Consider the following 16,734-nt stretch of genomic DNA (forward strand, 5'->3'; position numbering starts at 1 on the left):
AACGTGATCCTCTGATTGGCTAAGCAATGTAACGTGATCCTCTGCAGCAAGTGATGGCAAAGCGGGGCGTCATCACGACTTTACACAAGTGAGTCTTTACCTCCGCGGCAGAGGCTCCACCGAACCCCTGGGGTTCGATCGAACCCAGGTTAAGAACCACTGATCTATCGTGAACTAGGTAGAGCAATGTATCTGAGTATGAAATACTGCCACCTGCAGGTGGGAGTTAGCAGTCAATTAAACCCGATGTTTTTGACCAATGTAGAAAATTTGCAATGAACTTAAAATTATGAATTATGACAAAAAAGGCGGGATCTGTTGATTTTGTGTGAATTCGATAAAATTTAACGGCAAACATAAAACCTGCTTTAATTTGACCTATAAAATAATATTAACGTGTATGGATGTGTCCCTCTGGAGTCTAGAGGCCAAATTTGACACATTTGAGCCAGAAAGTTTTACTGCAATGTGAATAAACTCAGAATACAATAGAGGAAGAATCATCTTTGGCTCTACATGGATAAACAGAAGTACTGAGACTGTAATTTGTATTTGTGAATTACAACCAGGCCTTGTTATGAAAACCTTAAACTTCAGCAGAAACATCCGGATGTAAAGTTTGAACGGAAACGTCGAGTTGTGACGATTCAGACTTCAGAGATGCAGTCGGCTAAGAGGAAAGCCTCCCTGTGAGGGCAGCTTGTGCTACTTCACTGCACAACTGACAGTCAGGGGTGTGCAGGGAGTCCTCAGGGAGATGCTGGAGAACACACACACACACGCACACACACGCACACACACACACACACACACACACGCACACACACACACACACGCACACACACACACCTGGAGGCATGGGTAGGCAGATGCATCTGCATGGTACCCAGGTCGCACTTCCCTCTCTTGGCCAAAGTTGTGCGTTATATAAGCCAGTAAGTGCTCCACTCCATCTACCTCCAGAGCGAAGGCACTCACAGAAACAAGCAGCTGAAGCTGCACGCGTGTGCAGGGAGCAGATCCATGCATGTTCTGTACCGCTAGCGTGACTTCAGTGCACATTTTAAAGACCAGAGGATGCATTCTGCAAACATTTCATGTGTTCAGGTTGGAGCAGACCAGCTGGCGTTTGCAGCATTCACACAAACGTATCAGCATTTAAGATAAAGAATCAATAATTAATCTGCAGTTTAGTCACTATAGTGACACATTTATCACCAATATCTCTTCACCTCAGAGTTTGATGTTTACTGAAGCAATGCCAGGAAGTTTTACAGGAAGGAGATTCAAACGTTTCCAAAGACCAGAAACCAAATAAAATAATAAAATCACATTTCTTGCAGGTCAGTGTAATGTATTAATGTGGCAAAGCCACCAATATTTTCAGAATTGCATATATTCTAAAGCAGCAGCAGGAGACTATTTAAAGAGAAGCTCCTGAGAGAGCGAGACTTTCAGCGGATAACAGGAAGGCTGAACTGTTTTGTCTGTTTGAACTTTCTGCCTCTGTCTGCATTTTTAAATATTGACAACTTCTGAAACACTTGGAAAAGTTCATATTATTTGAGAATTTAGCAAGAAGAAATCATTTGATAAACCTAAGTGACATTAAACAGAAACAACTGAAAAGACAAACTGCCGTCTGACCTTTTGGCTTCAACACCTCCAGTCCTTCTCATGCTGCAAACATCCCTGTAAATGTTAAGGCCTGAGAATGTTTCACCCGTCCATCATGACCCTCAGCAGTCGCTGACTCAGAGCCTAAAGCTGTGAAGACGTAAAGCCGGTTCTGCAGAAACCCGGCTGATAGGAACGAGCAGTTTAATCACGAGGTTCACTGATCTGCCTGCTGCATTAAGGCTCTGAAGTCGCTCAGCCCTGAATCAGGCATTGGGCTGCTACATCTCAGGACGTCACATTTCTCCGTTGAACTTTAAACTCTGCTCACATAAATGATCATTTCTGAATTTCTGTCTTTGTATTTGTGAGGCGATGGAGCAGAAATCAGTTCAAATCGGTCGACTTTCAGACCGTTCCAGTCAGAAGAGCTGCACATGTGGCGAACACGTGAGGAGCAGCCTTCACCTGTCAGAGATCCGTCCCCGCTGCTCGCCTGCTGCCGGACTGGAAGAGGATGACGCTCATCGGGTCTGACATGGTGGAGCAGAAACGGCATCTCCGCTTCGCCCTGACCTCCACGGACCGGGACAGMGCCCACTTTCACGTTGGCTCGGCCCGGAGCCGCAGCAGCTCAGCTTTCAGCTTCTGTTTGTGCTTTTCAGCATTTTAGTGTCGCAGCAGGGGAGCGAAGAGCAAACGTACGGTTTATTTACAGCAGGAAGAGCCRCTTTACTGCTGGACCTCTGATTTAAACCGTCTTCAGAATAGCTACACAAACCGTTCCACTGAGACGCAAAGAGGAACCAGACCTGGAACATTTAGCTTTCAGAAGGTTTGATCCATAAAACTCTCCATGTTCTGCTTCACTGTGGAACAGGAAAACGATACAACCTGCCACGATCTGTTCACAAACTGAAGAACTTTCAGTGGGGATGAAGTGAATCCTGGATAAAATCAGCAGCTTTGAGGTTCACCTGAAGGGACGGACGTGTCCCTCTGTCTAAACCAGCTTCGTTCGTCACTTCGGTCTTTCTGGACTCGYTTCAGTCCCATTTATGCCAACTCCAAACYGTTTGCCTTGAAAGTCCAGTCCGTTTGTGAAGGTTTGAATTGACCTCTGACCTCTGACCCTCCAAACCTCAGTCTGGGTTCAGTTGAAGTGAACTCTGGTTTGGTTTGAATGTGAACGCCAAGCGGACCAGAGACCGCTCCAAAAGCAGGAAGTGGACTACAGCGCAGGGCATTCTGGGTAAATACAACCAAAACAAATGTGCTAGCCTAGCGCTAGCAGCAGAAATGTCTGGTGGTCTTTAGCCTAAAGAGAAATCCTCCACCACTAAAATCCTCCATCTTGTTTCCATCTGGTGAAGAAGGAAGTTGCTCTCAGAGCCTTCAGAGGTTTTCGTGTCGTGTTCAGGTTGCTCAAAGGGTTTGGTTGGTTTGAGACAGACAGAGCCACAGCAGCTGGAGGTGGACCAGATGTTGGAGTTCTTGTCTAAAATCAAACCTCGTCTGCCAGACCATCAGGGAAAACGCATCAGAATCAGATGTTTTCTGGCTGACACTGATTTCCTCTAAATGAATTCATTATATTTCATTTAAATGTGTGGAAACTTTAACACAGAGATCCTGTTTGCTTTGAGGAACTTTGCTAAATTTGTGAGCTGTTTGTGAATTAGATGCTACTCTGGTTGGAGGTTGAAAAAATCCCATTAAATTTCTCATAATAAAATAATGAGACTGCATGTGAAACACGGCTCCAGGAAAAGACAGAACATCCCTGTTAGCGTGTTCAGATTTCAGGACCAGAAATGAAAGCATCTTCATTCTCTGTATCTATAATTACATCTTCACAAAAACTCCAACACTTTTTTTCCTGTTCCATTTCTTTATACTGAAATCATGTGTTTTTGGGACCATGAATCTGAGCTGCATTTTAAAGCTGAAACTGAGAGAATCAGCGCTCGCCGTGACGTTAGCTTCATGTTTATGTAAAATATGATCCATGCATGGCTAACTAGCTGCAGGCCGTGCAGCTGTGAGTGCTTCAAACCTCGTCAGGTCTTCTTAAGCTTTCTGAAAGCACGTCAGTCCTGCAACATGGCAGCAGTTCTCACTTCGTTCTGAAGCCGATCGAATCGATGACGGAGGAGGAATTCAGGGAAATATTGGAGGAAGTTTAAATCTGACTGAGGATGAGCTGCAGACGCAGAAGCAGCCTGCTTCTCCTCATTTGATGCTCCATTTAGCAGAAACACAAAACAAACCAATCTCCAGTTCACCGCTGCTCACACACACACACACACACACACACACACGCACACGCACACGCACACACACTCGTTATGGAGCCGTGTAAAAAAAAAAAGCGAGCCCGAAATAGACGATGTGATTTTCCCGGACTAACGTAGCAGCTGTGATACGATCTGCGGCGCTGCGTTACTGACTCACATTCAGCGGCAGCAGCACATTCTGGAAACACAGAAACGCTGCAGCGCTGAAGATTACTTCAAGTCATTTTAATCAACACAAATCCTTACTGCACTACAAGATAAAAACCCAAAGAGATCAAAGCTGCTTACACGACACAGCGCMGCACAGTAATCATGGCGACYGGAGKGCGCAGCGTTTGTTTCAGCGTTTCTGAGCCACATCTGTCCAGCACAACACAAACACTCACTGCAGCCTCAGCCCACTTTTCAGGTCTGGCTCAACTTTTTACAGCAGTTGGGCGTCTGCACTGCTGGGCTCATTAAGACCAAGATGTCAGAACATCTTCAACCGTTTGCATTAATAAAACAGAGGAAAATAAAACCAACAAACACCATTTCAGTTTCTGGTGGAATATAAAAGTGTTGCAGGAAGTCAGATTTACTCCGTCATGGAGCATGACATCAATCAATCAATCAATCAATCAATCAATCAATCAATCAATCAATCAATCAATCAATCAATCAATCTGCTGTTCAGTATTCAATTATATTTTTCGCAGAGCAGATCTAAAATATTAGACAGGAAGCTGAACGCTACTTGACATGCTTGACCATTTGCAAAGCAGCCAATCCCAGAGCATCATTCATTGTCCATGTTGCTGATTGGCCTTCGTAAAGGTCATAAGGTCAGAAGATCAGCAGAGACTGGCAGAGCGTGGTGACAACTTAGCAAAGTTTCCAACCACTCTAGTCATTTCTTTCCCCCAGAAAAGTGACTAATGACAAATCCAACAGCATTTCTCAGTTTTATTCAGGATTTTTACAGCAGCAACATCTGACAGTGATTTAAAAAACAAAAATCTGAATCGTAATTTCATCAGATATTGACGCTTCGCATGAATGACAAACCAGAAGCAGAAGCTGAAAACTCAGCATGGACCTCAGAGAAATGGTGTCAGAGCTGCGTGGAGGTTTGGACTTTCTGAGCGCCGTGCCTCTGGTAAGGCGCCAGCGGACGGCGCGTTTGATACATCAGGATTTATTCTGCAAATATGTTTCCATCTACACTTYAGCCTTTTTCAGAAAAGCCTAATACAACCTCAAGTGAGAGTAAAAAACAATTTTTGTGAAATTGAGGAAGTTATTTTGAATTTCTATCAAACCTTTTCATTAGTTCAAAATGCGAATTTAAAAAAATCTTTGATGGAAACACAGAGCTAACAATCTGTCAACCTTTGACCTCATGGGATCATCCTCATGATTAAAGAGTGCCTTGTTTTTCATTTTATYTATTTAAATACATATAAATGYATCCATGTTKAATACCAGTTTACCCACCACAGAGGAACAGCCTAGGAAAGTTTTCAGCTTCATTAACGTGCTGGTTGTAGATGCAGCTTCTCCTAAGTCTACAGAKAATAAACTGATGTTTACTTTGATAATGCTAACTTTGCTAACTGCAGCCTCCAACAGCCAGCTGCAAACAACACTACAAAAACAACACAGACCCAAAYTTGGACAACAATGTAAAAAACTTAGCTAAACCTCTGAACAGGAGAACCTGCCAGCAGATTATTCTCCTCTGTCCRAAGACACCAGTTTAACAGATCGGATCAAATAATGAAGCAAAAGGTTCAGAAGCTTCCAAAGTTSGTCTTCAGGAAGCTGAAGGATTCAAATCCATCCGTTTTCCYGCAGAAGACGTAACCAGGAAGCCGGTTGTGGAAGCTCCTACCTCGATGAGGAAGTCGCCCGTCCGGAGCCCCGCCTGCCAGGCCACACCGCCCTCATCCACCGACTCCAGGTACTGCAGCGCCGGGAAGGCCGGCGTGGGCGTGAACTCCTCGATGGGCGTGTCGGCTGCAGCACAAAGGGACAGAGGTCAAGGTCAGAGGTCAGCCTGAACTATGGGGAAGTCTGGATGTGTGAAACGACCAGATTCACTTGTTTCTACGGCAACCAGGTAATTGAACTCAGTTTAAGTGTGTTTCAATAAGATTAGAGGTTTTAATTCCCATAAATTGAGGTTTTATTTAAAATCCAGCAGATTAGAGATTAAACTTCAGATTAGATCTAATTTTCTGCTGCTGTAAATATTCTGCTAATAAATCTGATTTAAAGGTTTTAAGTTCCAGGATCGGCCTGTCAGGATTCCTCCAAGTTACGCAAAATTTCATGACGATTTCTTTTCAGCAGTAATTTAATTCAGGACCTGCATGAATAACAGTTTCAACTTTGTATTTTTATTTTTTTTAGCTCTGGTGGTTCTGGTAAAAACTGCTACCAGAGCTGCAGCTTTTAGATGGAGCTGGGAAAGCAGACCGGAGCAGGGACGGACCTAGAGGACGCAGGAACACCGATTTATTTCATCCCATTAATGGAGATATTCAGATTAAACAAATCAGGAACATATCCTCTGTATCTGGTTTTACATCACTCCTCTGTAAAGGCGATTCGATTGGTCCAAAGTTCTGCTGAACTGTTTTTCATTCAGTATTTTTTTTGCATGTTACATGAACTATTCATATTTATTACTGAGTTAATGAAGTAAAGCAATAAAATGAAAATAAAAAAAGCTTGTTATCAGCCGTCTATGTTGGAATAAAACCAGAGAATTTACAAACTGAAGAACTGTTAAGCACCAGGTGAAACTGTCGGTCTGATTTCGGTACAACTCAAGCCGACCAGCCGTGGCTTTGTAATCGACTCGATTCTGGACATCTGGACGCCCAACGTCCAACATCTCTGGACATCCGTCTCAGCTTCATCAAACTCCAAACCAGAATTCAGCTAAACTCTCAATCCTGTCGCTTCAAGAAGAGGAAAGAGGCCAGTAGCCCTGATGTGAGTACAGTAACACCATCCATCCTGCTGGATGGAACCGGCCCCGACCCAGCCCTCCCTCTCCCCCCTTCGCTCGCCCGCTCTCGGGGAGGTTACAGAATCCTGCGGCTGGGAGAAACCAGTGGTGACAAGTGACACTTCCTATAACTCACCGTCTTACTGGGAGACACACACTGCGAGCGCATCCCAAGATCTCAWGGGAGCTTCTTAACACAGTTGTGATGTTTCTGCGTGTGTGTGTGTTGGAGAGAGAGGGAGAGCGAGAGAAACAGAGAGAGAGGAGAGTAGTAATGCAGAGCGAGGAAGAGGATGTGAGCCTATGTGACAGCTCCAGCATCAGGGCATGTCTGTGTGTTCGGCCGCGGCCCAGTAAGCGGCCGGCTCCGCGGCTCCAGGGTGGGAGTCAGTGTGTGTCACACGGTCTGGAACATTCCTCTGGTTTTACTGAGCAAATCCCTCTTTATCTGCTAAAACACAGAAACATCCACAACAACAACAAAAACACAACCTCTCGACAGAATCGAAGAGGCGGCGGCGACCAATCGAACGGCGCCGCACGGTAGTGGAACGCAACGTGGATTATGACACGGCGAGAATCGTCGTAGAAACCGACGCAGCAGCAGCAGCAGCAGCAGCAGCAGCAGCAGCAGCAGCAGNGCAGCAGCAGCAGCAGCAGCAGCAGCAGCAGCTCCAACCAGCTATTTTTAGAGCCCCTCTCACAGCCTGCTGGAGCCTCAACCCGCCTGGATGTGCCTCTCGTATCACAACAAGCACTGAGGAGCTGGGAGGGGGCTGAGAGGACGGGGACGGAGGACAGGGACGTGTCAAACGTGTCCAGAGGAGCTGCATGCCAGCAGTGCTCCTCTGTGCTGATGTCATGGAGTTTTGCTTCAGCGCCACATGGACGGCGGTTCTGGTTTAGGAACCCACCCATCTGAAAATCTGGGCCGATATCGATATCCGATATATTGTCTATATCTCCCAACCGACCAGACGATGACATGGTTTCCTTCCTTTAGTCAAAAACCCACCAATCACATGGTCACATGACCAAACAAATACCACACGACCACATCCCCTTTCAACGTAAAAATGTCAATTTTTACTGAAAAATCTTTATTTTTACCAACATAAAAATATGCTGTTAATACGGCTCAGTTTTAATTAGCGGACTGACACAGATACAAGTTCCTAACATCAACCGGTGCCGATAACATGGTGCATTCCTAGTTTGGTTGCTCTGAAGCGGCAGATCTACGCCCCGTAATGCTGCACAGCTTCACAAAACAGTGAAACTGAAAAGTAGTTAGCTAATATCTTCACAGTGATTCACCACCTCAGCATGTTGATCAAGCATAAAAGACAGAGAAAGTCAGTTTAACGAGTAAATATCCGACTGACCAGCAGTTTGAAAGCACAGCAGCTGAAACGTGACAGCCAAGCATGCGATGATGATGATGATGATGATGATGATGATGATGATGCTGCTGCAGCATCGCATGCATCTTGTGCTCCAATTGTTCCAACACTGATTTTACCGGAAGATGATGAAATGCTCTAAAGATGAACGAGCATCGGGTCAGAACTTTACTCAGGTCTGAATGTAGATGTAGGAACATCCATTACAGCTAACAATCAATCAATCACTCTATCAATTAATCGGATTAAAGTGGAATATTCTGCATATTTTTCAGTTACTCACTCAAGTCTTTGTACAGAATATTAGAAATAAATTTAAAACATACAAATAAATTATTTTAAGATAAAAAAAATAAACATAACAGCACTCCTTTAGTGAAAGTTTTATCATTTGTAGCATCTGCAGGTAAAATAAAACATGAGCTGCGGATCAACATAACAATCTACTAAAAATGTGCTTAACGGGAGTTTTTATTTACAGAACCTGAAGCTAAAACTGAAACTTTAGGATCTCTGTGTAGAACAGATTTAAAGACAAAATGATCATATTTTTGCACAGCTTTGTCTTCAGTACTGCTTTTATTGTGTTGGTCTTTCAGTAAATGGCCTTTCTGGAGTCTGTGTGCTCCGGTTAATGATGAACCGATTACGATTATTTCAACAATCGATTCATCACGGCTTCCAGCCGTAAAATTGCCCGAGATTAGCTTTTAAAAGCTAATCGTTAACCTTGGAAGTTCCAACTCTTTCAGATGAAATTGTTTAAAGTGCAACCCTGACCGCACAGCCACGCATACAGATGAACTCTGCGGGTCACATTCACGGCGCTGTAAAGTTATTTACGGACACAAACTGAGGCTTATGACGTTTTTTATTTAATGCCGTAAAACAGGCCGACATGCAGATGCGTGCAGGTCAGGTGTAAATGATGTCAGAGTCCAGAGGAGTTTCACGTCACGCAGCTCTGGGGGGTCAGAAACATCCAGCCGCCTCTGACACACATGTCAACACATCCAGCTGACGTGCGGCGCCGCATTCAAGCCGTTTCTATTCTAATGCATCAACAGCCCGACATGCACAGAATTAGGGTCATAATCTGGATTTCAACGCGCACAGCAGCTGTGCCACCAAGTTATTTGCTGGTATAAAGAGAATTTGGCATTTAACTAAAACTGTCACAAACAAACATGCACAGAAATGAATCCTTGACCAGAGCAGCCACAAATGAGTGAATCTCCTACCTTTGGCCCCGCGCAGGACGAAGCCGAAGCCCTCATTCTCCTTCTTCTGGAGCACCACCGTCTTCTCATCCACCACGCAGTCACTGTGGAGCAGATGCCGAGCAGAGCGCCCGTTAGCACAGCCCATCATCCGCAGCATAGCCACGGACGCCCTGCCCGAGTGGAGGTTCATGCTGCTGGAGGAGAGCTAGTCCGGCCGGGGCAGGGCAGGGCAGGGCAGGGCAGGGCAGGGCAGGGCGCCCCCACCCCACACCACCACCAGCACCACCGCCTCCTCCTCCTCTGGCTCTAGCAGCCCGAGCGGCCGCGGCCCCGGCAGACCCCACACAAGCGCCTCGGGAAAAAAAAAAAAAGACGAGCCACAAGATAAAAATAAAAAATAAAATAAAGTGAAGAAGAAACGACGGTGATGGCTGCAGCCGCTGCGTCTGGAGCGGAATCTGCCGCGCGGTTACCGCTGCCGCTCCTGCCGCTGCTGCGGAGGAGCCGAGCGGCGGTGCGGCAGTGCGGCGCCTTCGAGGAGACGCGACATGAGTCTGGAGGTTGAAGGCGGCTCAGCGGCTCATGGCGAGGCGGGGAGGCAGGCTGCGGCTCGACGGGAAGGCGGGCAGGGAGGGAGGGAGGGCGGCGGAGGAGAAGCGGCGTGGAGCGGCGTCGGTTGGAGCTCCGCAATGAGAAACCACAGCAACAGACTCGGCGGAGAGATAAGCGGAGTGGGAGTGGGTGGGTGACGGCACAGTCATTTACCGACTTCTTAAAAAGTGTCTGTCTGCCTGTCTGAGCAGATGACTGAGAATAAACCGTTTGTTTACGTTACAGCCTTTAACTAGGACACAAAAACCTACAGGAAACATTGAAGAGGGTTGAAAATAGCTTACATTTTTTTTAATTATAATTTCGAATCCTCAACAGTTAAAACCATTTGTATCACATCTGGAGTTCCCCAGGGATCTGACCGAGGGTCCATCTATAACCCACCTCCTTCCCATCGGGAGTTAAAAAGCAAAATTACTAACAAAATTAGAAAATCATTAAAAAGCTCATTTATTTTAGCAAATCAATTGTAAAACTGCTCACACTGACTTGTGATTATTATGACGTACAGCAAAATRAAACAGAGGAAGTTATGATTTTACATCACATGAACAAAACGGACTTTTAACGCAGAAATGTCAGATTATTCCAAACCGACCACAGGTTCTGTCGTGGCATTAATTCAGATCACAAATGTGTTCCAAGGACAGTAAGCCTTAAACCAGCTGGCTGTTCACAATGTACTTTATACAGGCACATTAACAGAAAGTTGAGTGGAAGGAGGAAATTGTTGCGAAAGTTGCAGCATTGAGAGGAACGTGAAGCAATTCCTATTCAGCTTAAGCAACGTCGGCCTCCATGACACGCTGCATCACTGCAGTAAGTCACGCAGAAGGAGTGAATACAAATATGCACATATTTCTGCATTTTGATCTGATGTTTTCACCTGATTTACTTAAGAAGCACATTTGAATTTCGTTGCTCTGAATGTAATCGATCTTTATACTTTGAGTTTGACTTTTTCCAAATAAATTCCTGAGGTAAATACATTTTGTTTAATGACATTTTCATTTTTTGAGATGCTTCTGTAAAATGCTGATAATTAGCTTCACTTCCAACTGAGTATAATCTGTAATTCAGGAGTTTTTGGGATGTTTGCATCCTCAAAAGCTTCAGTTTAAATCTTTGCTTGCCAACAAATCCTTTAAGTCCTTTTATCATCAGCGACAGAGCAGATAAAACCGTAATCATCGGTTTGTGTGGCACACAGGAAGACGTAAACATGCCTGTGTGTGAGCAGCAGCTGTGGCGCTGGAGCCTCCGCTGTGCAGCTGCAGCTGTGTTTATGAGGAATCCTCCATGAGGTGATGAAGCAGCAGCTTCTCCAGAGCAGCTCAGCTCAGGGAGCCCGTTAGGTCTGACTCAGCTCTACGCTGCCGCGCCTCACATCCTTTCTCTGAATTCTCTCACTTCACTTCCTGCTAACAGGCCGTTTCTGGAACACACACACGCAGGAAAAAATGCTGCATTCGGGCTCTGAGATGTCCGAACCAAAGGTCAAGTTTGCCGTTATGACTTGGGGCGACTGCTGCAAGGGTGTCTCGTTCATCTTATATCAGGATTACAGCGAACAGACACGTGGGAAAACAGGGAGAAAAGACAGAGACGGAGGGACGAAGGAGGAGGAAGAGCGGCGACCGCCATCCTAGCAACTGTTCCCTTAGCAACACAATCTGTGTAGAGAGGCAGGAAGCCAGCGATGCTGATACACCGAAGGTTACCTCACAGCATTCCCTCACACACACACTCACACACTCTGTGCTAATCTGAAATCTGGCCTCTGTATCAGGCCAGCAGCCTGAAAGCTGATCCAACGTGTCATGTTGTTCAGCAGCGAGCGGGGAGGGCCAGCAGGCTGCAAATAGAGCTGAGCGTGCAGCGCGCATGGGAGGAAATGTGAAGCCTCTCATTGTGAGCTCCACCGTGGGAGTCTGCAGGGTATTTATAGCGGCTCATGGTCAGATTTTCATCCCTCCACATCAGGAATCTGGAGATCCGGAGGCGAGTTATTCTGCAGGAGAAGAAAGCCTGAAAATCAGCCTTTCATTGTGACCCGTTAATGGCGTTCTGCAGAGTACTCTCTGTGGCGGCTTCCTTCCCGCCGGCTGCATCCATTTGTGCCTGGTGACTGAGCAACGCCGCCGCCATCATCAGCGTTTTATCCTGGACCGCTCAGGGAGCTAATGCAGCGCGGATGGAGGTTCGCATCTGGAGTCCAGCCAGCAGCGCAGCAACATTCTGCAAACTGGGAGTTCCTGCATCAATAAGCATCAAACGCGCTGAGAGAGAGTTCACGGGAAAACTCGTTTCTCCTGCAACGCTGAAAATGAAATTAGTCCCATTTTCCTACTTCCAACAAAGGTTTAGACAACCTGCACTTCCCTTTGGGAATATCCCGACTTTTAAGTTTTTATTCCTGCTGCAAAGAGCTTGAACTGCTGATGACAGCTTTTGCTGAACTGCTCTTTTTATGAACTTGTTCAAAGATTTTTAATTATCTTCACGTCAGGAGGCTGGAAAGGAACGTAAACTAAGAGGTTCAGTTAGAGATCATCATGTTTTACAAAGAATGAAACAATTAAAAATAAATTCATAAACTGGGTTTACACAGCCACGTGTACGGTATTATTTTATAAAACGATGTGCGGGGATGTTGGTTTTTATAAAGACTCGGCTACATGTGGACAAAGAAAAATAAACACTTTGAAACATTTGATTAAGTTTGGATGTCTGTGTTTGAGTGCCTGGTTTCCTCTACCAAAGACACGACGGCAGCTAAACATCAAACATGGACTCGTCCTGATGAAGACGTCTCCTGTCCCTCCGTCCCAGCTGTCTTCTAACCTGCAGAGTTTCAGCACAAAGCGCACAGTTCAGTTCTCGTCTTCGAGTGCATTAGTCAGGATTACGGGGCTGCTGTCAGTGATCGATCGGGTCTACCTGCAGGTCTGGTTTCATCTGTGTGCGACCTGCTGCCTGCCCCCCACACACACACACACACACACACACTCTGAAGAAGATAAATTCCTCCTTCCTTCCCCACTGGCAGCTAAAAAACACACACATACATCTTTAAAGAGGAAAGAAAGGCTTGACAGCAGGACCACAGTGTTCCATAAAAAGAAGGAAAAACCTGAGCAACGTCTCAGAAAGAGAATAACAACCATTAGGGATGTTTGCTCCTTCAAGGAAAAACCCCTGAAASCTTTGGACCTGGGACGTTGCAGGACCTGGAGTCGTGTTCTGCATTTGGCCGAGCAGCTGCAGCCCTGCTGGGYGATGCACGGCAGACACGCTTCACCTTGACCCACATGGAAGAGTYGGAGCTCCRGACTCGGAGTCCTGCCAATCCAGCAGAGTAACGAGGAAGCGCCCTGTTACCGCATCATCTAAATCATTTCTCTGGGTCTACCGGCCCTTTAAAGGCCGTTAGAGCCAARCTTTAAAAATAAACCAAAATGATGAAATCACTCCATGAAGGTTACAAAACATCTGCACTGACACTTTTGGTTTTGTTAGAAAAACCTGTTTGCAGAGACTAAAACTGGAATTTAAAGAGTTTTGTTTTTCCTGAGAAGTTTTGGGAGTTTCCATTGAATTGGTCTTGGTCCAGAAGCGGTTCTGGATTCTGCTTTCAGATAATAAGTGTAAGTTTTCACACCTGTAATTCCTTTATTTTAGCCCAAATCAGTTCATGAGTTTGTTAACTGGTAACTTTTTCCAGTGGTTCAGTTTCTAGCTAAAACATCAGCCACGCTAACCATTAAGCACCAATCAGAAACATTTGTTTTGCTAACGCTACACCAACATGTTACTTAATGACGGCTAATGCTAGGCGCTAAGTGACCAGTCGGCTTTATGACCAGAGCCCTGCTGTGGGAAAATCAGCAACTATGAAACGGAAACCACTGGCGAAAGGTCAGGTCTGAAGAATCACTTCCTGAAGCATGAACTGTACACGTCGGAGTGTAATTACAAATGTGAGCCACTTGAGGGCGATATACTATGTTCCAGCACATGTTGAAATCAACTTTAAGGAGTTAGAATAAGATAAACATTGGGTTASGGGGACTAGTTGGCAATTTAGCATTAGCCGCATCCTAAAAGCGTTTTTTTTTTAAGAGAACCACTCACTCTGAGCGGGCCAGGACCGGTTAGAACCGGTTCTGATGGAGGACTCCTTCTGTTTAAACAACACAGCACCAAATCATCCCACTGTCGCCATGTGCTTTCTCAGGAGGGATTGCTGCAATTACGATCAGTTCAATGTGACTGAATTTGTAATAATATAGACTTTATTAGACTTTACTTAATTGGATCTGAACCAGTGGATCCATTTGTCTGTATAAAGTWRGAAAATCACRTCTGTTCCTCGGTRGCGTTTGCAGAAACAGAGTTTATAGATTAGATGTTTTAAAGAAAGAGATCCGAGTTCTCTGGGACCGGATCAGAACCTTCCGCTCAGCCCATTAACATGCTGCAGAGATTCACCAAACTGACTGATTCTTTTAAACAGAATTAGTTCAAAGCGGACTCGATTTCTGCTGCGACCCGGAGGAGAACACATCCATCTTCGTTCCCGCTGAAGCTCGTATTAAAGCGGACCTGACAGCAGAGGAGAGCCGACCTCAGCACCACTGCGTCAGCGTCAGGACCCATCACAGCAAACCCAGGTCACTCAGAACTCGGCCAGAGCCGACATTTCAACCAATTTTCCTTTTTCTGAGGACAGAAAACGCGGATGAAGACAGACGGAGATGAATCGGTGGCACAAAGGACGGAACGCTCAGGCTCACCTGGAGGCGTCGAAGCTGTCGTACGAGCCCACGGTGTAATGTCTGAAGAGTTTCCGTCTGTCGGCCCGGTCCGCTCGGGAATCTGAGGAAGAGCCCAGCAGAACCACATCAGAACCACAGTCCACTTCCTGTCTGCTAACAGGAAACRTCTGGAAACGCCTGCAGTAAGCAGGAAGTAGCAACACGCTAGCAGGTTTTACGCCGTTGGTCTAGAACTTTAAACAGAACCAAAACCAAAAGACGGTTTCAGAACTGGACCRGGTCTGGAGACATGACTGAGACTCCAGTCTGTCCCCTCAGGGAGAAACGGATGGACGCTTTCAGAACAGGTTCATAGAATAAGGAAGATCCATCCATCCATCCATTTTCTGACACTCTTGTCCCTCAGTGGGTCAGGAGGTGCTGGTGTCTCTCCAGTTAACGTTCCGGGGGAGAGGCGGGGTCACCCAGGCAGGGCGCAAGTCTGTCGCAGGGCAACATAAAGTTGGTATGGTATGGTATGGTACACCTAGGGACAATTTGGAGAGACCAATTAACCTGACAGTCATGTTTTTGGACTGTGGGAGGAAACCGGAGTACCTGGAGAAAACCCACCATGCACAGGGAGAACATGGAGACTCCATGCAGAAAGACCGGGAATCGAACCCAGAACCTTCTTGCTGCAAGGCAACAGGTCTACCCACTGCGCCACTGTGCAGCCCCTTTCTGGTCAAAGATGGAATAGAAATCCAGACGTTCTGCAGCAACATGCTGGCGGAGAATCAGGCACGTGGTGAAACATGGACCTGATTGGATCCAGACGTGCCAGTGGATCCACTGGTGCCAGTGCATCCAGGCGTGTTCGCTCCGTGTGTGTGGTATGGCGGCCAGCTTGACCTCTTGACCTCAACACCCAGATCCTGACCTGTGGATGTGAACCCAGAGCAGAAGGTCGTCTCAGGGTCGGAGCTGACCCGGTTGGTGCATCAGGCCCAGAGGAAGAGGAAGCAGCAGACTGACATGGGGGCAGCTGGTCCTCAGTGGCGCCCCCTGCAGGCTGGTCCTCAGTGGCGCCCCCTGCAGGCAGCAGGGGGCGCCACTGAGGAACATGGAACATGAAGATGCTGTTTGTTTCTCTTCATCAGGTTTTCTGTCAAAACAAACTTTTAACACTTTGACGTCATGATGTTTGTGTAAACAACGTCGTCGGTCGATTCTCGTTCGTTTGTCAGATTAATCTTCATCTCCTGCCCTCATCTTCCTCCCTCTTCTGTCACACCAGCTGTCAGCGGTTCACAGAGACGGCGCCTGAGGTCATCGCTGCAGGAAGGCCTTCCTCCTCTCCCTGGTTCCGTTTCTGGTCCGATCGGGTCGGATCAGACAGGATTACCAGCTTTTCTCTTTCTCTGTTCTACCGAGAGGAAAGAAACGCTTGATGTTGGTGATGAGGAGCGAGGAGGGGACGTGTCGTCTCCGGCATCGCGGCGGTCCATAGCAACGGTCAGCTGGTTTCTATGGTCACAGATCAATAGGGACGCAGCAGCCATGTGTCTCACCAGAACACAGAGTACTCACATTTGTGTGAAAACATGTGCGTCTGCTCCGTCTGTGGTTGTATCACCGTCCTGTCAGCTGTGTGTGTGTGTGTGTGTGTGTGTGTGTGTGTGTGTGTGTGTGTGTGTGTGACTGATTATGCTCTGGGTTCCTTCCAGGCCCGTTTTAACCCCCGTTTTCCTGCCTATTTCAGTCTCATCGTGGCTTTGAGCTCCGGGGAAAGACGTGAGAATGAGATGGGGGAATTAGAGCAGT

General features: G+C 46.4%; 1 protein-coding gene across 9 annotated transcripts in view; it reads right to left on the reverse strand.

Annotated features, from left to right (window-relative positions):
* Positions 1-16,734, reverse strand: part of LOC103463007 (SH3 and multiple ankyrin repeat domains protein 2) — a 185,821-nt gene that overhangs the window by 29,805 nt on the left and 139,282 nt on the right. For all 9 annotated transcript variants that reach the window (XM_017303933.1, XM_017303932.1, XM_017303931.1 and 6 more), the window contains 3 exons: positions 14,947-15,028; positions 9,557-9,639; positions 5,788-5,912 (listed from right to left, as the gene is read on the reverse strand). In XM_017303933.1, coding sequence (XP_017159422.1) covers positions 5,788-5,912; positions 9,557-9,639; positions 14,947-15,028 — 290 coding nt within the window. The remainder of the gene's footprint in view (positions 1-5,787; positions 5,913-9,556; positions 9,640-14,946; positions 15,029-16,734) is intronic.

The sequence above is a fragment of the Poecilia reticulata genome, linkage group LG3 (genome assembly GCF_000633615.1).
Source record: "Poecilia reticulata strain Guanapo linkage group LG3, Guppy_female_1.0+MT, whole genome shotgun sequence".
In the NCBI taxonomy this organism is placed as follows: domain Eukaryota; kingdom Metazoa; phylum Chordata; class Actinopteri; order Cyprinodontiformes; family Poeciliidae; genus Poecilia; species Poecilia reticulata.